The sequence below is a fragment of the Urocampus carinirostris genome, chromosome 3, assembly GCF_059441175.1.
Source record: "Urocampus carinirostris isolate Australia breed hairy pipefish chromosome 3, RoL_Ucar_1.0, whole genome shotgun sequence".
Taxonomy (NCBI): domain Eukaryota; kingdom Metazoa; phylum Chordata; class Actinopteri; order Syngnathiformes; family Syngnathidae; genus Urocampus; species Urocampus carinirostris.
In genome coordinates, this window is record NC_142351.1 from 5,078,736 (window position 1) to 5,098,708 (window position 19,973).

General features: G+C 42.3%; 1 protein-coding gene across 5 annotated transcripts; it reads left to right on the plus strand.

Annotated features, from left to right (window-relative positions):
- Nucleotides 1-271: 271 nt before the first annotated feature.
- LOC148368434 (uncharacterized) lies at nt 272-11,590 on the plus strand. 5 transcript variants are annotated; one of them, XM_088330442.1, is made up of 4 exons: nt 2,976-3,198; nt 7,501-7,677; nt 10,118-10,220; nt 11,448-11,590. In XM_088330442.1, exons 1-3 carry the CDS (start codon nt 3,081-3,083, stop codon nt 10,210-10,212), a joined length of 390 nt encoding a protein of 129 aa, XP_088186568.1. In that variant the 5' UTR covers nt 2,976-3,080; the 3' UTR covers nt 10,213-10,220; nt 11,448-11,590. The 5 variants fall into 5 exon arrangements, 4 of the variants coding, with proteins under 4 accessions (XP_088186566.1, XP_088186568.1, XP_088186567.1 ...); XM_088330440.1 differs by lacking the exon at nt 11,448-11,590 and adding an exon at nt 272-465 and having other exon boundaries at nt 3,106-3,198; nt 7,501-10,389; XR_015849932.1 differs by having other exon boundaries at nt 7,501-10,220.
- Nucleotides 11,591-19,973: the final 8,383 nt, after the last annotated feature.

Sequence of the window (19,973 nt, forward strand, 5' to 3'; positions counted from 1 at the left end):
CGTGGCAGGAACCAGAGTTGCCACGAGCAGTTTACAAGATTCTCCGAGTTGTGTTGAACAGAGCAGGTTGGGACAATGCTTCTGAAAACGTACTAATACGTTATGGCACTGTACGAGTTAAGGGCAATACAAATAAATGTGACTTGTGTCTTGCAGACGTCAGCCAAAAATATCTTCCTACTGCGCGGCAGGAACCAGAGTTGCCTGCCGTTAAAATTGAGGAGGATCTGAAGCCTTATCACGTTAAGCAAGAGACAGAGGATCAGGAGCCTGTTGATGTTAAAGAAGAGGACAACTTTCCAGTCTTGCTAGTGACCGGGGTCCGTTCAACTGTCGAAGATCAAAGTCAACCTGAAGATAACGGTTGGCGGGAACCTCGAAGCATCAGCTCCCGTCAACACGTGAAAACGGATGACGACGACACGTCCCACTCTGCAAACGCTGAAAGCGACTCGCAGTCGGAAGGTGGTAACACATGTTCTCAGGGTGGGGAAACGTTTCGACGCAAGTCTTACATGAAGTTGCATATGAAATTCCACGCTGGTGAGAAGCCCTTTGCCTGCTCAGTTTGCAATAAAAGATTTACCCGAAATGGACACTCAAAACAACACACACTAATCCACACTGGGGAGAAGCCTTTCGCCCGCTCAATTTGTGGAAAACGATTTTCTCAGAATAGGGAATTAAAAACACACACACTAACCCAATTTTCAACTGTGCTCTCAAATCAGTTGCCATCTCACAAATTCGATCAGTAACCGTACTTCTACTCCGGCTTATATTTGCCAGCATCTGTTGTTTGTCTGAACATAAGACGTCGAACACCTTGATCATGCAGCCCTTCAGAAATCCTCCCTCCGTAAATGGTCGGGCTGATTTGGCGATCTTCACTTTCATTTTGCACGGGTAAAAAACGTCTGCTGGAGTGTCAGATTCTTCTTTAACTCTTCTGCTTTCTGTTACTTCTGCTCTGCATCCAGGTCTTTCAGGTTATCCTTATGTTTTGTCTCAAAGTTCTGTCTTAGATTAAAATCTTTAATTACAACAACCTTAGCGCCACAAATGAGACACACGGGTCTTCCGGCAATGTGATTAAACATATACTCAGCCTCCCATCGGTTATTAAAGGCTCTGTTTTCAGAATCAACTTTTCTCTTCGCCATTGTGAGGGGTATGTTCGGCTACCGGCTATCTTGTTACCAGGGTTGGGTAGGGTTACTTGAACTTGATTATTTTCAATTACTTTTGGATTACTCCAATACCAAATATGCTAATAAAAGACAAAAGAAACTAAATATGAATAAAATGACTAAATTTTGTGCAGGCTTGGGGAGTAACGGAATACATGGAACTGCAAAATGGATGTTGGCAAGCTGTTTGGATTTATTTTCATTTTCTTTCTCTCGCATTTTATGTTAGTTTTGCCGGAGATCAAAGAGATCAAAGCCAGGAGAGAAAGCTTACCACGTGTTGTGAGTCATCATTTTATTCATATTTAGTTTCTTTTGTCTTTTATTAGCATATTTGGTATTGGAGTAATCCAAAAGTAATTGAAAGTAATCAAGTTAAAGTAACCCTACCCAACCCTGCTTGTAATCGCAAGACTGAATAGACGCGGGAGATGCGCCGCAAGGCAGCCGAAGCGTTGTATTGTGGGATGTGTAGTTCTGTGCAGTATTGTGTTTTCAGCGCAGCGAAAAAGGTATACCCTCAATGTCATATATGAAGGAATAGGTACAGTGACTAAAACGTCAGAATATAATGTCCAGGGATGAGACGGCGTTGTTCATATTGACGGGCCATTAATAACAAGAATGTAAAATGGTTTTGCGGGCCGGACATGATTACACGACGGGCCAGACGTGCCCCGCGGGCCGTGAGTATGACACATGTGCAATAAATGAAGAGGCGGCTCAAGAGGACAACTCTATTTAGTAAACTGGCACTTCTGGCTCGGTTTACTGAGGTTCTCTTGGCTCCCAAACAGCTCCACAGAGTTTTTTTTCCAAATGATATATTATCAATGATAATATAACATTATCCACTAAATTATTCAACAGTCATTTATGTTTGCAGGGGATCCCCAAAGGACACATATTCACAGATCCACAAAAACAAATTGTACAATACAAAACAATTTAAGCTTTTTACACGCTGAACACAAAATCCCTGAAAATGCAGAACATGAACATATCAATTCAAAATATTCACAAATAAATGATAAAATGCAAAAAAAAAAAACTATTTGCAATTCTATCTTGACCGATTTGGAAACGTATGAAAAGCACACAAAAAATATGAATTCAAATAAGTTAAAACAAAAGCAAAAGATCAGCAGTCGATTGAAAGATTGAATGCTCTCTGCTTCGGAGCAATCCGTATCATAAAGTGAGTCCGAATTTGGCTCATTTTTCTGCTTTTTTATCCACAATTACATTCTTCCTTTTTTCCCTTTCGTATTGAACTCTATGATTATGCAACACCGTCAGAGCCCTTTCTGTGTTTGTAAACCAGTGTGATGTTGCCAAGCTGTGTGGGCATTGTTGAAGCACAATGGCAGAATTTATGTCAGTTTATAGAAGCCCTTTCACACACAAAGATCGTAGGTCATGGATAGGAAGTAGCACAAAGTATGTGCTAGAAGCAAGATAGCGACTTTATTTTAGTCATCAAAGACAACAACAACAAAAAAACTTCTCCTGATGGCCGCTGGATTTTTTTTTCTCCTTTGGAGGTACTGGAGAAAAAGAAAAAAATGGCGTGTGATGTGCTTGAAAAGTGCTCGAATTTGGCCATAAAAAAGATGTTTGAACCCTGTTTCCATTACTTCCTGTATATTTAATGTTGAAGTTGACTGTGAATTACGCGCCAAGGCCCTTGCAACATCCATTTCCGCCCGGTCATCCTGGAAGGGGGATTACCCCATGTGCGGTACCTTTCCAAGGTTTTTTCATTTTCCACATGCTGACCTTTCTTGAGTTTTTCCTTGCCCTCATGTAGCTTTCAGATCAGGTTGATGTTGCAATGGTGTTCTGCGCGTCCCTTTTGTGAGTTTCTGTGATTAAAGGCGTCACAAATAAATGCGATTTGACTTGTGTGTTGCAGACATCGGTGAAGAATATCTTCCTACTACGCGGCAGGAACCAGAGTTGCCAGGACCTGTTTACAAGATACTCCAAGTTGTGTTGAACAGAGCAGGTTGGTCGTGTTACTTTCTGCAACGTCCTTATTTTGGCGGGAACGTCGTGGGGCGTCGCCCCAAAAAATACGCAGAGAGGAGATATGGCAAAAAGGGAACGCTCCTTATTGTATTGCTCAAAAGAACTCGTGATGGTTGCCCGCCCCCGGCTACTGACCTCCGCCAGATGTCTACACACAATAGGATATTGTCAGCTCCAAGACCGTTTGCTTCAAGTTCATTTCAGGTTCAACTTTCCTTAAACTTAGTTATTATCTGCTCTCCACAACACTTCACATCTCGAATTTGTCCGTCGACGTCCACCATACTTTCCTTTCAAAAAAGGTCCGGGCTTCTGTCTCGCTCATTCTTTCAAATTACGTACCTTATTTCTAAATCAGTCACGTGCGCTAGAGCTGTTACGAATACGACATATTTGCCTAACGGTGAATATTGTTCATAGTCGCAAATCTTTTTCACTTCAGCGATCACCGTCTATTTTCTTTCCCCTTGACCGAATTGTCGAGAAATTGACGTCGACGCGTAGCGACGCACAAAGTGAAGCAGACAACATTTGCATTCTGTTATGTGGTCATCATGGCGGCGCAACATTTGGTTTCAAAACCAGGCACAGCTTCAGTATTTTGACGTGTATTTTCACACCCGAGGGGCGCAGTCTCCCAAGTTGGTCTCCAAGTACGTCATCTCGAGTCATATTTGCACGTCACAATGTTTGTTTTCCCTGAAAAATGCACCTAGCACAGACAATGCACTTTTCTTTTCAAATCGAAAATCGCATCGAAATTGCAATTACGTTTTTTTTTTTTCTAAAATCATGCAGCCCTAGTGACAAGTCCCAAATTCTTCAAAAGATATATTAAGCTGGTCTGTTGCTGTATCCACTCTAAGCCAATTTTTCTCATCTGTGCATCTCATTTTTGCACTTTATTCCTGAAATGTTGAGTCAAAGACCTTAAGTCCCGTTACCTCACTTGTGCATCGTTCCACAAAAGGTTTGAACTTAACAGGCTGAAAACCTGCACTGTTGCATTTGTTTTCATAAAAGGGACAGAGTCTTGAGTTAACAGTGTTCATTTTACCTGTGAAAAGTGATGGGTTCCGGGGCATCGTTCAACTATTTAGCGCACTTTGCACAAAGAGATGGTGTATGGGAGAGTAATGCGGCAAGAGCCTTTTCTGCGAACATGCCACAAACAGAGTCGCTTGAGGTATACTAAAGCACATTTGGACAAGCCAGCTATATTTTGGAATATGGTGCTGTGGACTGATGAAACTAAAATTGAGTTATCTGGACATAACAAGGAGCGGTATGCATGGAGGAAGAAGAACACAGCATTCCAAGACAAACACTTGCTACCCACAGTCAAATTTGGTGGTGGTTTCATCATGCTGTGGGGCTGTGTGGCCAGTGCAGGTACTGACAATCTTGTTAAAGTTGGAGGTCGAATAGATTCCAGTCAGTATCAGCAGATTCTTGCCAACAAAGTTCTAGAATCAGTGACAAAGCTGAAGTTGCGCCAGGCCTGGACACTTCAACTAGACAACAACCCCAAACAATGCTCAAATTATTCTATGGAATTCATACAGAGGAACAAATACAATGTCTGGAATGGCCATCTCAGTCCCCAGACCTCAATATTATTCAAAATCTTTGGTGTGATTTAAAGCGGACTTTCCATGCTCGGAAACCATCAAACCTGACCTGAAATGGAGATGTTTTGTTAAGAAGAATGGTCAAAACACCTTCCAACAAGAATTCAGTCCTCATTGGAAGCTGTAGAAAACGTTGTTAAAGGAGGATCTACTAAATATTGATGTAACAAGTCAAGATGGCGGCGCCCTGTTCGGCTGCGGCTGCATCGACTTGCAACGTTTTTTTTGCGCGTCGGCCATAAGATCCAGTCTTCGACTCAGTTTTGATGGCGCACAAAGTCGGCTCGAACTGCAGAATAAGATACGATCGTAGTTATTTTTTGCTGGATATGCGATCATCCAGACATCAAGCGCTCGATGTTTATTAGCTACGGACTGCTATGTCAACAAGACCCAGCGGCCTACAAAGCAGCGAAGCAGAGTGGCAAGACAGCGGCGTGACCGCCAAACGAGGACATCAAGCGCTCGGTGCTACGACCACTCGGGAGTGTTTATTAGCCACGGACTGCTATGTCAACAAGACCCAGCGGCCTACAAAGCAGCGAAGCAGAGTGGCAAGACAGCGGCGTGACGAGGAAGCGGGCCGGGCTAACAGCTAGGCTAAAGGCTAACCCCTCCAACATTCGCTCCCTGGACAATAAACTGGACCATTTAACAACTGGAAGTGGCATCGAACCGCGAGATGACGAACTGCTGCGCTAAAATTCTGACGAAGACATGGTTAATCTTATCTATCCCGGCTGACGCTCAAGGAAACCGTGCGGGTCAGATGTATCGACATTTCGTTCTGTATACATGTGTACACGAATGACAATAAAGTAAATCTGAATCTGAATTCTTCTGTTGGGGTGCCCACATTTATGTACCTGCCTACTTTTGTTCAAGCAATTATTGCACATTTTCTGTAAATCCTTTGAACTTCATTTCACTTCTCAGATGTCACTGTGTTTGTCTGCTATTTGTTATATTTAACTGAAATTGCTGATCCGAACAACCAATGATTTATAAAGGAAAATCTTGAAAATAGTCAGGGGTGCCCAAACTTTTGAGGTAGAGCGCTCGTCTTGGGATCAAGGGATCCCAGTTCGAATCCCGGCTCGTCCCTGTTACATGTCGAAGTGTCCTTGGGTAAGACACTGAACCCCTAATACCCCCAATAAGCAGGTTAGCGCCTTACATGGCTGCAAGGCCGCTATTGGGAAATGTGGAGCACATTGTAAAGCGCTTTGGGAAGTCATTGACTTGAAAAGCGCTATATAAATGCAAAATCATTTCATTTCATTTCATTGACTGTATCACTGTGACTATTCTGCTTCAGCGACTGGCCATGTAGATGTAAAGGCACGACTCGTTGAAGATAAAAACAGGGAAAGGCTAAACCGTGATTTTCTCCACAATTATTATACTCTACGGTTTGGAGTGCGAAGAGTTTTGTGGCTCTTTCGGTAGATTTGTGCACTGTGTAAAGTAGCGATTTTGCAATGTTCATGTTTCAATGCAAAAATAAGGTATCCATTGCATTTATGTCTAACTAAGAATTCTTAATATAATTTGTCGCAAATACATTCGTAGTTGTGAAAATAGACTTTTGCGCGGTTCCTTTCCAGCCTTGTTCGTTGATATTTCTATCTATCTATCTACCTACCTTGGTCATATCCCTCAAGAAGGGTGACCGACAGCGAGACAAACATGAAATAAAAAGAAAATAAAAAGGAAAAAAAAGAAACGCACACAAAATTTTTGGGACCATGGCCAACCCAATTGCCCAAATACCCAAACAAGTTGGGCACCTCGGCACCCAAGTTGCTCATGCGTTCGTCCCTCCAGATGAAACGGGACACCAGAAAGCGGCCATGTCACTCGGGTCAGGGTGACACAACACACTCTTCTGTTCAACGGCAGGGCCCGACAGCTTTCAATGGTTTACCCCTGCCGCATCATACGGGTGCCCAGCCCATCCTTAAGAACGCGTCCACAATCCCATTACCCTTTCAAACGTTGATATTTAGAATTCGCAAAGTCTTCTGGGAAGTCACTTTGTTCCAAGTCAGCTCCTGACCTCCCTCCATCTGAAGGGGTTATTTTGTGGGTTGAAGGGGACTTCTCCCTCGGTCTTGAGAGTATTGGGACACATTACACTTGGACGCGCAAAACCAAGTGACTAGGGCGAATAGCGAGGGAAAGTGAGCAGTGGCTCAGGAGGTAGAGCGCTCGTCTTGGGATCAATAGATCCCAGTTCGAATCCCGGCTCCTCCGTGTTACATGTCGAAGTGTCCTTGGGTAAGACACTGAACCCCTAATACCCCCAATATGCAGGGTAGCGCCTTACAGCTGCACGGTTGCTGTTGGGAAATGTGAAGCACACTGTAAAGCGCTTTGGGAAGTCTTGACTTGAAAAGCGCTATATAAATGCAGATCATTTCATTACAAGAATGGGACGCAGCACTGATCAAAGCCACTCTTGGCATCTAGTGGTTATTTATCATACTGATTTAATTCCCAGAGGACTAATACTTACTGATTAGCAGTGCCTAAGCCTGCAGAATTTGTTTACGTTTTGGCACTCGGGGACAATGCTTTTGAAACCGTACATTACAGCACTGAACGAGTGAAAGGCAATATAAATAAATGTGACTTGTGTCTTGCAGACGTCAGCCAAGAATATCTTCCTACTGCACGGCAGGAACTAGAGTTTGAAGATCAAGGTCAACCTGAAGATAACGGTTGGCGGGAGCCTCGAAGCATCAGCTCCCGTCAACACGTGGAAACGGATGACGACGACACGTCTCACTCTGCAAACGCTGAAAGTGACTCGCAGTCGGAAGGTGGTAACACATTTTCTCAGTGTGGGAAAACGTTTCGACGCAAGTCTTCTATGAAATTGCATATGAAATTCCACGCTGGAGAGAAGCCTTTTGCCTGCTCAATTTGTGGAAAACGATTTTCTCAGAATAAGGACTTAAAAACACACACACTAACCCACACATGTGAGAAGCCTTTTTCTTGCTTAGTATGTGGTAAAACTTTCACACAGAGTAGGAACTTAAAGATGCACACCAGAGCCCACACTGGCGAGAAGCCTTTTTCTTGCTCAGTTTGCGGGAAGAAATTCACCCAAAATCGACTATTAAAATTACATCACGTAACCCACACTGGCGAGAAGCCTTTTTCTTGCTCAGTTTGCGGGAAGAAATTCACCCAAAATCGACTATTAAAATTACATCACGTAACCCACACTGGCGAGAAGCCTTTTTCTTGCTCAGTTTGCGGTCAAGGATTCACTACAAATGGGAGCTTAAAAATGCACACCAGAACCCATACTGGCGAGAAGCCTTTCGCCTGCTCAGTTTGTGGAAAACGATTCACGAATAATTGCAACTTAAAAGCGCACCAACTAACCCACACTGGCGAGAGGCCTTTTTCTTGCTCAGTTTGCGGTCAAGGATTCACTACAAATGGGAGCTTAAAAATGCACACCAGGATCCATACTGGCGAGAAGCCTTTCGCCTGCTCAGTCTGCGATAAAAAATTCACCAAAAATGGACACTTGAAATCACACCAACTAACCCACACTGGCGAGAAGCCTTTTGCCTGCTCAGTTTGTGGTCAAAAATTCACCCAAAATGGAAGCTTGAAATCACACCAACTAACCCACACTGGCGAGAGGCCTTTTTCTTGCTCAGTTTGTGATAGAAGATTCTTTGACAGTGGGAGTTTAAAAAAACACACTAGAACTCACACTGGCGAGAAGCCTTTCGCCTGCTCAATTTGCGGGAAAAAATTCATCCAAAATCAAGTATTGAAATTACATCAAGTAATCCACACTGGCGAGAAGCCTTTTTCTTGCTCAGTTTGTGGTAAAACATTCACAGGGAGTGGGAGCTTAAAAAGGCACTCCAGAACCCACAGTGGCGAGAGGCCTTTCGCCTGTTCAGTTTGTGGAAAACGATTCACAAATAATTGCAACTTAAAATCACACCAACTAACCCACACCGGCGAGAAGCCTTTTTCTTGCTCAGTTTGCGGTCAAAAATTCACCCAACATGGACACGTGAAATTACACCAATTAACCCACACTGGCGAGAAGCCTTTTTCTTGCTCAGTTTGTGATAAAAAATTCACCCGAAATTCACTATTGAAATTACACCTAAAAACCCACACTGGCGAGAAGCCTTTTTCTTGCTCATTTTGCTATCAAAGATTCACTAGAACTGAAAGCTTAAAGGCACACATTCGAACCCACACTGACGAGAAGCCTTGAACCTGTTGACTATGTGGTGAAAAAATCTTCCATATCGGCGCTAGAAATTACACACAAGAACTCACACTGGCGAGAACACTTTTGCCTGCTCGGTTTGTGGTCAAACATTCACTGTAAGTGGGGGCTTGAAAACACTTATTTGACAAAGTATCCCAAAGGCTGTCTCTAGAAACATAACCGCCACAAAACCATTTCCCCTCACCTTTTTCCAACCACTGACCATGCCAACACATCAAAAAACCCACATTCATTCCTAGGAAGTGAGAAGACTCTCCTGCTGTACAATAAAGATTTGAAGTCTTCATATTAATTCAAAAGATTAATGATTTGCATATGTGTCATGTTTCTTGATAGATGATCTATTTCATCGTGTGTCTGCATTAAAAGGTGCCTGTTATCAACAATTATAATAATTATAACAATAAGATCGCCGACCTTGGTCCTCATGGTTGGGGCCTGTTCTCACCAGAGCCACAAAGCTGGAGAGCCTGTGGTTCTCTCCGTCCCTGTCGTCCGGATGAGAACAATCCCTGTGAAGTCCACCGCCAAAAGAGATAGGAACCTTTATTTCTTCATCTCCATGGTTGGCCATGTGCTGCTTCTCACACACCCCTCCCCTGAGGGACTTTTTGTTCCTCAAAGTACACAAAAAGGATGAGTGCAACAACCTCTTGGGTGTTTTGGGCAAATATCCCATTTTGGAACGCTATGAAAGCAATCCCTGATCATTTAAATGAGTCTTATTTCGAAACCGGGTTCATTGACCAGTACTGTTAACCTGTTGCATCATTTCTTCCACCTTTCCCCTTGCTAAGACCGAGTGCTTTATTCTTTCGTTTGATTCAATTTTCTTTGTCATTTGAATGAATCATAGTTTAAAAAAATCAAACTGCGTGCATTATTTGTGGGTCGGTGTTATTTTTCTTCTGGAATGATCAATCATTATCTATATCAATAAACTACGTAAACGATCATTTAAAGCTGAAAATATATTGTGTTTAAAGTTTTATCCTTAATGATCAATGCCCACGTGGGGATTCTCTGGCACGCCCTTGGAAGGAGCCGGCGCGCCATTGTGAGGGGAGAAGATGGCCAATGAGAAGAAAGGTAAAGCTAGTTGCAGACACATATAGCAAATTGGAGAAGGTTGGGATGTCTTTTGATATGTTTGTTGAGATTTATAAATGATCCTGGAAAAATCAAGTGGGAGAGTTATCTCCGGAGGGCACACTTACATCTGCTGTTGTGAATAAACCCGCCCCCGTGCGGAATTGCAGACTGTTTGATTATTTTATTTTATTCTCTCTACAAAAGAGCACGCATGATTGTTCGGTAAATGTAGGTCGTGTTTTGTTAATAGAGTCAGATGACTAATTCGAACATTTTGGTAAATGTTTGGTACATTTTTATAGTTAGAATATATATATATATATATATATATATATATATATATATATATATATATAACCACGGTGTACCTGTCCCACCAAGGATCCAAATTCAGGCTGGACTGGATGATGAGGCTTTTATTACAGTTGCTGCAATGAGCGACACAACATACACACACCATGCGGTTAGTGTTAAGATTTGTCAATTTCATGGCGCTCTTACTCGTGATATTGCGTTAAGTTGTTTCACATTATGTGACGTTACGCACGCACCATATTTTTGTTTTGCTGATTGTTGATTGCCATGTTGGATGAAGCCGTGTTCTTGTTTGCTTGCTGTTAAGAATAAATATTCTTGAAGGCTGAACCACAATGTCCTGCTTATCTTCTCACGCATGAGGAAACTGCACACTCTGTCATATCCTTAACAGTCAGCACCTCCCCTGGATTTCAACATCGTTAGCAGCGTGCTGGAGACTGCTCTAAACATATCAGTTTTCTATTGAGTTGAAATACAATACAGTTCACAAAATCAGCCATTACAATAATTTTTACATACATTTTAACAAGATACTTTTAACAAGTGATCGTATAGTGGTTTTAACGTTTGCAATGAATTCAACATATTTTTTATTCTGAATTTTAACCAACATCATCCTTTTTATATCTTTGGGAAAATACAAATAATCAAAATAACGAGTGTAAAAACGGAAAAAATTTCCCTGCAATGAGCCACAACATACACCATGTGGTTAGCACCTCCGCTGGCTTTCAACATCTATAAGGGGAATTAGCATTTTAGTACAACGTACCGCAAAACTAATATAATGGAGACAGAAACAAAACGAAAATAAATCCAAACAGCTTGACTATATCAATTACAGTATTGTGTATGTTGCGAGATTTGTCAGTTGTGGTTTTAATGTTGTCGGTTCATTTTTTGCAGAGCACCAAAAGATTGTGGCTTACCGTTAGCAGCACGCTGGAGACTGCTAACAATATCCGCATTCCGGTCATAAAACCGAAGGCTAAACTAAACCTTACCCCATACCAGCAGGTGGCGCTGTTGGACTTGTCATTGCGGAACACTTAAACACAAACTATAAAAACATATTTCAGCAGAAATTTCAACAAAAGTATTTTACTGTAAAAAGAACAAGTGTTGACGTTGATAACAAAATGTTACCCGCATTAAAATCAGTTTCACAATGAGCAGGTTGTGATTTCTTTTCAATGTACATCCATTGCGCGAAGTTGCCCCGACCAAAATGGCCGCCACGTAGGCACGCTTGTTAGCGGGCTTCTACAGCACGCTGACCTATCCAGTCCTCTGTTTGTATCTGTATCCCACAATCCATTGCGGCTGGGTTTGGAAGGAGAAGCTGTCATGGCTGCCACACCACCGCCGAACAAGAAAATGTCGAGAAAACTACCAAAAATCCTGTAGTCAACTTAAAACTACGTAAGCTCGACAGAAGTATCACTTTGCGGTCCTTTTCGAAGGTTTGTCCTTTTTACTCCCGCGTTGGAGCGACACCTCGTGGCGTTTTTTCCATTTCACTCGGTCCAAATCAAGCGTTGAGCTTCAAAGGCGGACAAAATGTGCTCCAGTGAGGAAGCACCTATTAAAGAGAAGCTTCGGGGAGCCAAAGATGAGATCGAGCGAGAACGTCGACGACCGGACGCTGTTTCCAAGCAGCTCGGGGCAGGTCCGTCATTTTCGCTTTTGCTACATCCTTGACATCAGGGGCGCTACCAGTGGAGGGTGGCCGGTCCCTCACCCACGGACACGCTCTGCCCATCCAAAGAAAAGTGGATGTAGTAATGAGGGCAGTCTGGGCAGCGCATACGTCATCTCGTATATAATTGTGTACAGTGGAACCTCGGTTCTCGACCATAATCCGTTCCAGAACCCTGTTCGAAAACCGATTTGGTCGATCACGGAAAATCGTTTTTCCCATTAAAAGTAATGTAAAATCGTTTTAATCCGTCTCCAACACCCTAAATGTTTACCGAGAACGTAAACATGAAGCTAACCCAGGCTAATCGTACGTTCATGTTAGCGTAATCTTCCGTACGAAAGATTACGCTAACATGAACGTGTAAAAATAAAAAAATCAGGTCGTTTACACGTCATTTAGCACCCGGATCTCCACAACAAGTGGTGAGCGGATAAAGGATAAAGAATAGATTTATGAAAAGGATTTCTTACCTTTGTGGTGGTCTGCAGAAGCCATGCTCTATTCCCTCGAAAGAAGGGAAACTCACACATCTTCTTCATATTTTGCTATTATTTCTTTCTCAAATGCAATAGTTGTACGCACTACTCTTCTTTTTTCACCTGTAGCAACTTTGCCGCTTGCACGGACCTTCTTCCGAGGCATAATTAGGGGTTAAAACACTCTGTTCACCGATATTAATAACGAAAGCAAAAAGGAGTGCGCGCTCACGTGACAACAGTTCTTCACGAGGGGTGGGGGAAATCTACACCCGTACGCCGCTCATCATCACCCCTAGCGTACCGGCGTTCAAGTTTCGATTTTTTTGATCGAAAAGCGAAGCAAGAATTTCTCGAAATTTTTGGTCGAGAACCGATTTGTTCGAACTGAGAGGCGTTTGAAAACCGAGGTTCCACTGTATGTCATCGGACACTAGCTTGGACTCTCCTGCCCCCTCAGCACACAGGGTGTGCGTCAGTCCCCACGGAGGGAGCAGCCCCTCCCAGCTTATTGCTTTGTAGTGCTGACAGGAAGTCTGTCTTTTTTTAGAGAAGCGACTCTTTCAGCTTGACTGGCCGAAATTAGACAGCTCCTTTCGTCTCAGAAGCGGTTCTTTAGATTGCTTTTGTTGCTTTAATGCAGGGGTCGGGAACCTTTTTGACTCAAAGAGCCATAAAAGCAAAAAATATTAATTTTATTTTGGGAAAGAGCCACACCATATATTATGAGACAAATTTACTAAATTGCTAAACCCGCGCCCCAGACAAAAGCTTAGTCTTCAGCACATTTATTTTTGATGATTTGATCAAAATTATGAAAAGAGAATAATGCCAGAGCCCCTGTCCCAAATTCAACAAACAGACCACTTTAAACTTGTCTCTTTCTTGCAATGACTCAAGATCGGTTAAACTCCTTTTGACCCTTTTTTTCATACATATTGGTTTCAAAACCAGATGCAAGCATTTATTTTGTAAAAACGTCACAACATTCTGAGAATAGGGAGCCTTATGTGCTTACCTTTGGCGAGAGATGGGAGGGAATGCTTGTACTTTTTGCATAGCTCCACCCATCCCTCCCACTCACCCAATCAAATGACTAAGTTCTCTTCCGGTGTTTTGGCGTATTTACAGTTCTGTGGATTCATCATAAAGTATCTGAACACTGAACACAGATTATATAGTGAACTTTTAAAGAAAGGATTCTTTAGCGTTGTACAGCCAAAACGAGTTTTTTTTCCCCCCTTTTTTTGTGTGACACCTTGACTGTAAATTGTAGTGAAAAACGTGCCCTATATATACTGCGAAGTGTTTCCATTGCATTTAGTTTTGGTTTGGCTTTACGTGTACCTGAATAGGATAGACAATCCCGGTTTTGAACAAGATGGAGAAATTTTGCATGCAATCAAATTGGTCTCTGAGCCACAGATACTCATAGAAAGAGCCATATATGGCTCGCGAGCCATAGGTTCCCGACCCCTGCTTTAATGCATACATGGCTAATTATTATCCAACAGTATGCACAAAATGACTTAAAAGGGGAAACAATTCAGCAACGTTAGATGCGGATCTCTTCTTGGCTCTTGGTATGAGTTGAGGGTTATAAACTAGGGTTTGAGCCCCATATTAGGGTTCTCAACTGAATGTAGGTTTCCAAAAAATAAAACCAGGTTTACTGCTGGGGTTACAGCTAGCGTAAGGTGTAAGGCTAAGGTTACAGTTTGAAACGGGGTTAGGTCTGAAGTTAGGGGTGAAGGGTTATTTGCTAGGGTTTTGGCTGCAAGTTAGAATTTCCAACGACTAGGTTTGCGAAATAAGGGGTCTGACAGTAAGGTTCTGTTCTTTTGATCGGCGCGTAATTTCCCCCTTCAGGTGCTGGAGAAATTTGAAATTTGGCTTTAAAAGTCTTTAAAAAGTGCTTGAATTTGGCCAAGAAAAAGCGGCATTAACCCTGTAGTTTGGTCCGGAGAAGTCCCAGGCTCTTCGCACTGATTCTTTAAAACATATAGGAGAGACCGTGTACACTTGGATCATGGGGACACCAGCAGCACGGTGACCATTGTACACTCAAAGTTTGACCAATCGGAAAACATTTTTTGGGACGCCTTGATAAAAGATACTCTCCTTTCCATTTTGACCTCACACAAGACGTTTGAAGACTCTGAGTGACAGCGTTTCGTTTTTCTATCTTTATATATGAAAGCCACTCGTATTCACCCAAAAAATCCATTCCACTTGGCTCTTCCCAACCAGACACCGAACATTAAGCCCACTGTTCTAGTTTCTCCACTTCAAGACTTGCCACGAATCTCAAACGTCCTCGTAATGGTATTCCAAAGTTTCCTTTTTCAAGATTCTCTCCTCCCCAAGAACTTCCCCAAGTTTTCCCTCCTTGTCCCTGCAAGTTCTAGCGTTTTTATAAAGGTATGACCAGGTAACTTATTTTCAAGATTCTAGCCACCCAAACATCTCCTCTCAAGTTTCCCTCTCAAGATCCCTCTCAAGATCAAGATCAAGATCAAGATCAAGATCAAGACCTCTACTACCCAAGTCCCACACCCCCTTCTTGCCGGTAGAGTCTTTTATTGTAGCTGTTTACATAAACATCTCTCAAGTCAGGTTACACCACATCCCTTGTTCCCTGCGTTTGGAACTGTCCGACACCTCGTGACAGGAAATGTTCGAATCTCGACCTCAGACACACTGATATTTATTAGCTTCAAAGTAACCTCATTCTTTGGTTTCCTCGTCCTTGAGGGAGAAGGACGAGCTTAGAAGTTTGCAAGGTTCGGGCATTCTTAGTATTCAGATTGGCACCTGGAGCAGATGCATGCTACTGTAGAAACTGCTGCATCTTCTGAAATTTTGAGACAGGAAGCATGAGCTCTCCATAACTTACTCTATATTTAATGTTGAGGTTGACTGTGTATTATGCACTGAGGCCCTTGCAACACCCATTGCAACCTGCTTAAATGTCTTAAACTCTGGTAAGTGCTGTTTTTCAGATCAAACGTTTTCAACTGGACCAAATGTCATATTAAAAAAATGAAATCAAACAAACATTTGTTTAAAATTGCCTCTTATTCATATCGTGGTTTTTGTTTGTTTCAATTGTGTGTGTTTTTTTTGTCAACTTTGTCTTAAATTTGACATCCAAAGGCATTAAAAAAGTCTTGAATTTAAATTGCATTAAGCTGTAGGAACCCTGCTGTGTTCTGTGCGTCCCTTCGTGAGTTTCTCTGAATAAAGGCATCACAAATAAATGTGATTTGACTTGTGTGTTGCAGACATCGGTGAAGAATATCTTCCTACTGCGTGGCAGGAACCAGAGTTGCCAGGAGCTGTTTACAAGATACTCCGAGTTGTGTTGAACAGAGCAGGTTGGTGGTTTTACTTTCTGCAACGTCCTCAACATCTCCTATTTGGCCGTCGACGTCCACCGTACTTTTCTTTCGAATACGGTCCGGGCTTCTGTCTCGCTCATTCTTTCAAAATATATACAGTGACGAATATAAGTATTTGAACACCCTGCTATTTTGCTTCATCTCCCACTTAGAAATCATGGAGGGGTCTGAAATTTTCATCGTAGGTGCATGTCCAATGTGAGAGAGATAAACTAAGAAGAAAAATCCATGATTTTTGAACAATTTATTTGTGTGATATAGCAGCAAAAAGTATTTGAACAACTGAGAAAATGAATGCTGATATTTGGTGCAGTAGCCTGTGTCTGCTATTACAGAGGTCAATTGTTTCCTGTAGTCTTTCACCAGCTTTGCACACACTGCAGGAGATTTCTTGGCCCACTCCTCCTCACAGATCTTCTCTAGATCAGTCACGTTTCTGGGCTGTCGCTGAGAAACTCTGAGATTGAGCTCCCTCAAAAGATTTTTGATTGTGTTCAGGTCTGGAGACTGTTTGGGCCATGCTAGAACCTTGATATGCTTCTTACGGAGCCACTCCTTGGTTTTCCTGGCTGAGTGTTTCGTTGTCGTGTTTGAAGACCCAGCCACGACCCATCTTCAATGCTCTGACTCAGGAGAGGAGGTTGATACCCAAAATCTCACAATACATGGCCCCAGTCATCCTCTCTTTTATGCAATGTACACGTCCAGTCCCATGTGCAGAAAAACACACCTAAGGCATGATGCTACCACCCCCATGCATCTTAGTAGGGATGGTGTTCTGAGGATTGCTCTCTTCATTCTTCTTTCTCCAAACACGATTTGTGGAATTCTGACCAAAAAGTTATATTTTGGTCTCATCTGACCACAAAACCTTCTCCCACAACTCCTCTGTATCATCCAAATGGTCATATGCAAACTGAAGACGGGCCTTGACATGTGCTGGTTTAAGCAAGGGGACCTTTCTAGCCATGCGTGATTTCAAATCATGATGTCTTAGTGTATTACCTACAGTAATCTTGGAAACGGTGGTCGCAGCTCTTTTCAGGTCATTGACCATCTCCTGTCGTGTAGTTTCGGGCGGATTTCTCACCTTTCTTAGAATCATCGAGACCCCACGACGTGATATCTTGCATCATGTAGCTTTCAGATCAGGTTGATGTTGCAATGGTGTTCTGCGCGTCCCTTTTGTGAGTTTCTGTGATTAAAGGCGTCACAAATAAATGCGATTTGACTTGTGTGTTGCAGACATCGGTGAAGAATATCTTCCTACTACGCGGCAGGAACCAGAGTTGCCAGGACCTGTTTACAAGATACTCCAAGTTGTGTTGAACAGAGCAGGTTGGTCGTGTTACTTTCTGCAACGTCCTTATTTTGGCGGGAATGTCGTGGGGCGTCGCCCCAAAAAATACGCAGAGAGGAGATATGGCAAAAAGGGAACGCTCCTTATTGTATTGCTCAAAATAACTCGTGATGGTTGCCCGCCCCCGGCTAATGACCTCCGCCAGATGTCTACACACAATAGGATATTGTCATATCCAAGACTGTTTGCTTCAAGTTCATTTCAGGTTCAACTTTCCTTAAACTTAGTTATTATCTACTCTCCACAACACTTCACATCTCGAATTTGTCCGTCGACGTCCACCATACTTTCCTTTTAAAAAAAGGTCCGGGCTTCTGTCTCGCTCATTCTTTCAAACTACGTACCTTATTTCTAAACCAGTCACGTGCGCTAGAGCTGTTACGAATACGACATATTTGCCTAACGGTGAATATTGTTCATAGTCGCAAATCTTTTTCACTTCAGCGATCACCGTCTATTTTCTTTCCCCTTGACCGAATTGTCGAGAAATTGACGTCGACGCGTAGCGACGCACAAAGTGAAGCAGACAACATTTGCATTCTGTTATGTGGTCATCATGGTGGCGCAACATTTGGTTTCAAAACCAGGCACAGCTTCAGTATTTTGACGTGTATTTTCACACCCGAGGGGCGCAGTCTCCCAAGTTGGTCTCCAAGTATGTCATCTCGAGTCATATTTGCACGTCACAATGTTTGTTTTCCCTGAAAAATGCACTTAGCACAGAAAATGCACTTTTCTTTTCAAATCGAAAATCGCATCGAAAATGCAATAACGTTGTTTTTTTTTTTCTAAAATCGTGTAGCCCTAGTGACAAGTCCCAAATTCTTCAAAAGATATATTAAGCTGGTCTGTTGCTGTATCCACTCTAAGCCAATTTTTCTCATCTGTGCATCTCATTTTTGCACTTTATTCCTGAAATGTTGAGTCAAAGACCTTAAGTCCCGTTACCTCACTTGTGCATCGTTCCACAAAAGGTTTGAACTTAACAGGCTGAAAACCTGCACTGTTGCATTTGTTTTCATAAAAGGGACAGAGTCTTGAGTTAACAGTGTTCATTTTACCTGTGAAAAGTGATGGGTTCCGGGGCATCGTTCAACTATTTAGCGCACTTTGCACAAAGAGATGCTGTATGGGAGAGTAATGCGGCAAGAGCCTTTTCTGCGAACATGCCACAAACAGAGTCGCTTGAGGTATACTAAAGCACATTTGGACAAGCCAGCTATATTTTGGAATATGGTGCTGTGGACTGATGAAACTAAAATTGAGTTATCTGGACATAACAAGGAGCGGTATGCATGGAGGAAGAAGAACACAGCATTCCAAGACAAACACTTGCTACCCACAGTAAAATTTGGTGGTGGTTTCATCATGCTGTGGGGCTGTGTGGCCAGTGCAGGTACTGACAATCTTGTTAAAGTTGGAGGTCGAATAGATTCCAGTCAGTATCAGCAGATTCTTGCCAACAAAGTTCTAGAATCAGTGACAAAGCTGAAGTTGCGCCAGGCCTGGACACTTCAACAAGACAACAACCCCAAACAATGCTCAAATTATTCTATGGAATTCATACAGAGGAACAAATACAATGTCTGGAATGGCCATCTCAGTCCCCAGACCTCAATATTATTGAAAAACTTTGGTGTGATTTAAAGCGGACTTTCCATGCTCGGAAACCATCAAACCTGACCTGAAATGGAGATGTTTTGTAAAGAAGAATGGTCAAAACACCTTCCACAAGAATTCAGTCCTCATTGGAAGCTGTAGAAAACGTTGTTAAAGGAGGATCTACTAAATATTGATGTAATTCTTCTGTTGGGGTGCCCGCATTTATGCACCTGCCTACTTTTGTTCAAGCAATTATTGCACATTTTCTGTAAATTCTATGAACTTCATTTCACTTCTCAGATGTCACTGTGTTTGTCTGCTATTTGTTATATTTAACTGAAATTGCTGATCCGAACAACCAATGATTTATAAAGGAAAATCTTGAAAATAGTCAGGGGTGCCCAAACTTTTGCATACGACTGTATCACTGTGACTATTCTGCTTCAGCGACTGGCCATGTAGATGTAAAGGCACGACTCGTTGAAGATAAAAACAGGGAAAGGCTAAACCGTGATTTTCTCCACAATTATTACACTCTACGGTTTGGAGTGCGAAGAGTTTTGTGGCTCTTTCGGTAGATTTGTGCACTGTGTAAAGTAGCGATTTTGCAATGTTCCTGTTTCAATGCAAAAATAAGGTATCCATTGCATTTATGTCTAACTAAGAATTCTTAATATAATTTGTCGCAAATACATTCCTAGTTGTGAAAATAGACTTTTGCGCGGTTCCTTTCCAGCCTTGTTTGTTGATATTTCTATCTATCTATCTACCTACCTTGGTCATATCCCTCAAGAGGGGTGACCGACAGCGAGACAAACATATGAAATAAAAAGAAAATAAAAAGGAAAAAAAAAACCGCACACAAAATTTTTGGGACCATGGCCAACCCAA

Bases quoted from the DNA above. Each gene is read 5' to 3' on its own strand.
- LOC148368434 (XM_088330439.1), top strand. From the start codon at position 3,081: ATGCGATTTGACTTGTGTGTTGCAGACATCGGTGAAGAATATCTTCCT. The intron at 3,199-7,500 runs GTTGGTCGTGTT...TGTGTCTTGCAG, and splicing joins AGTTGTGTTGAACAGAGCAG to ACGTCAGCCAAGAATATCTT.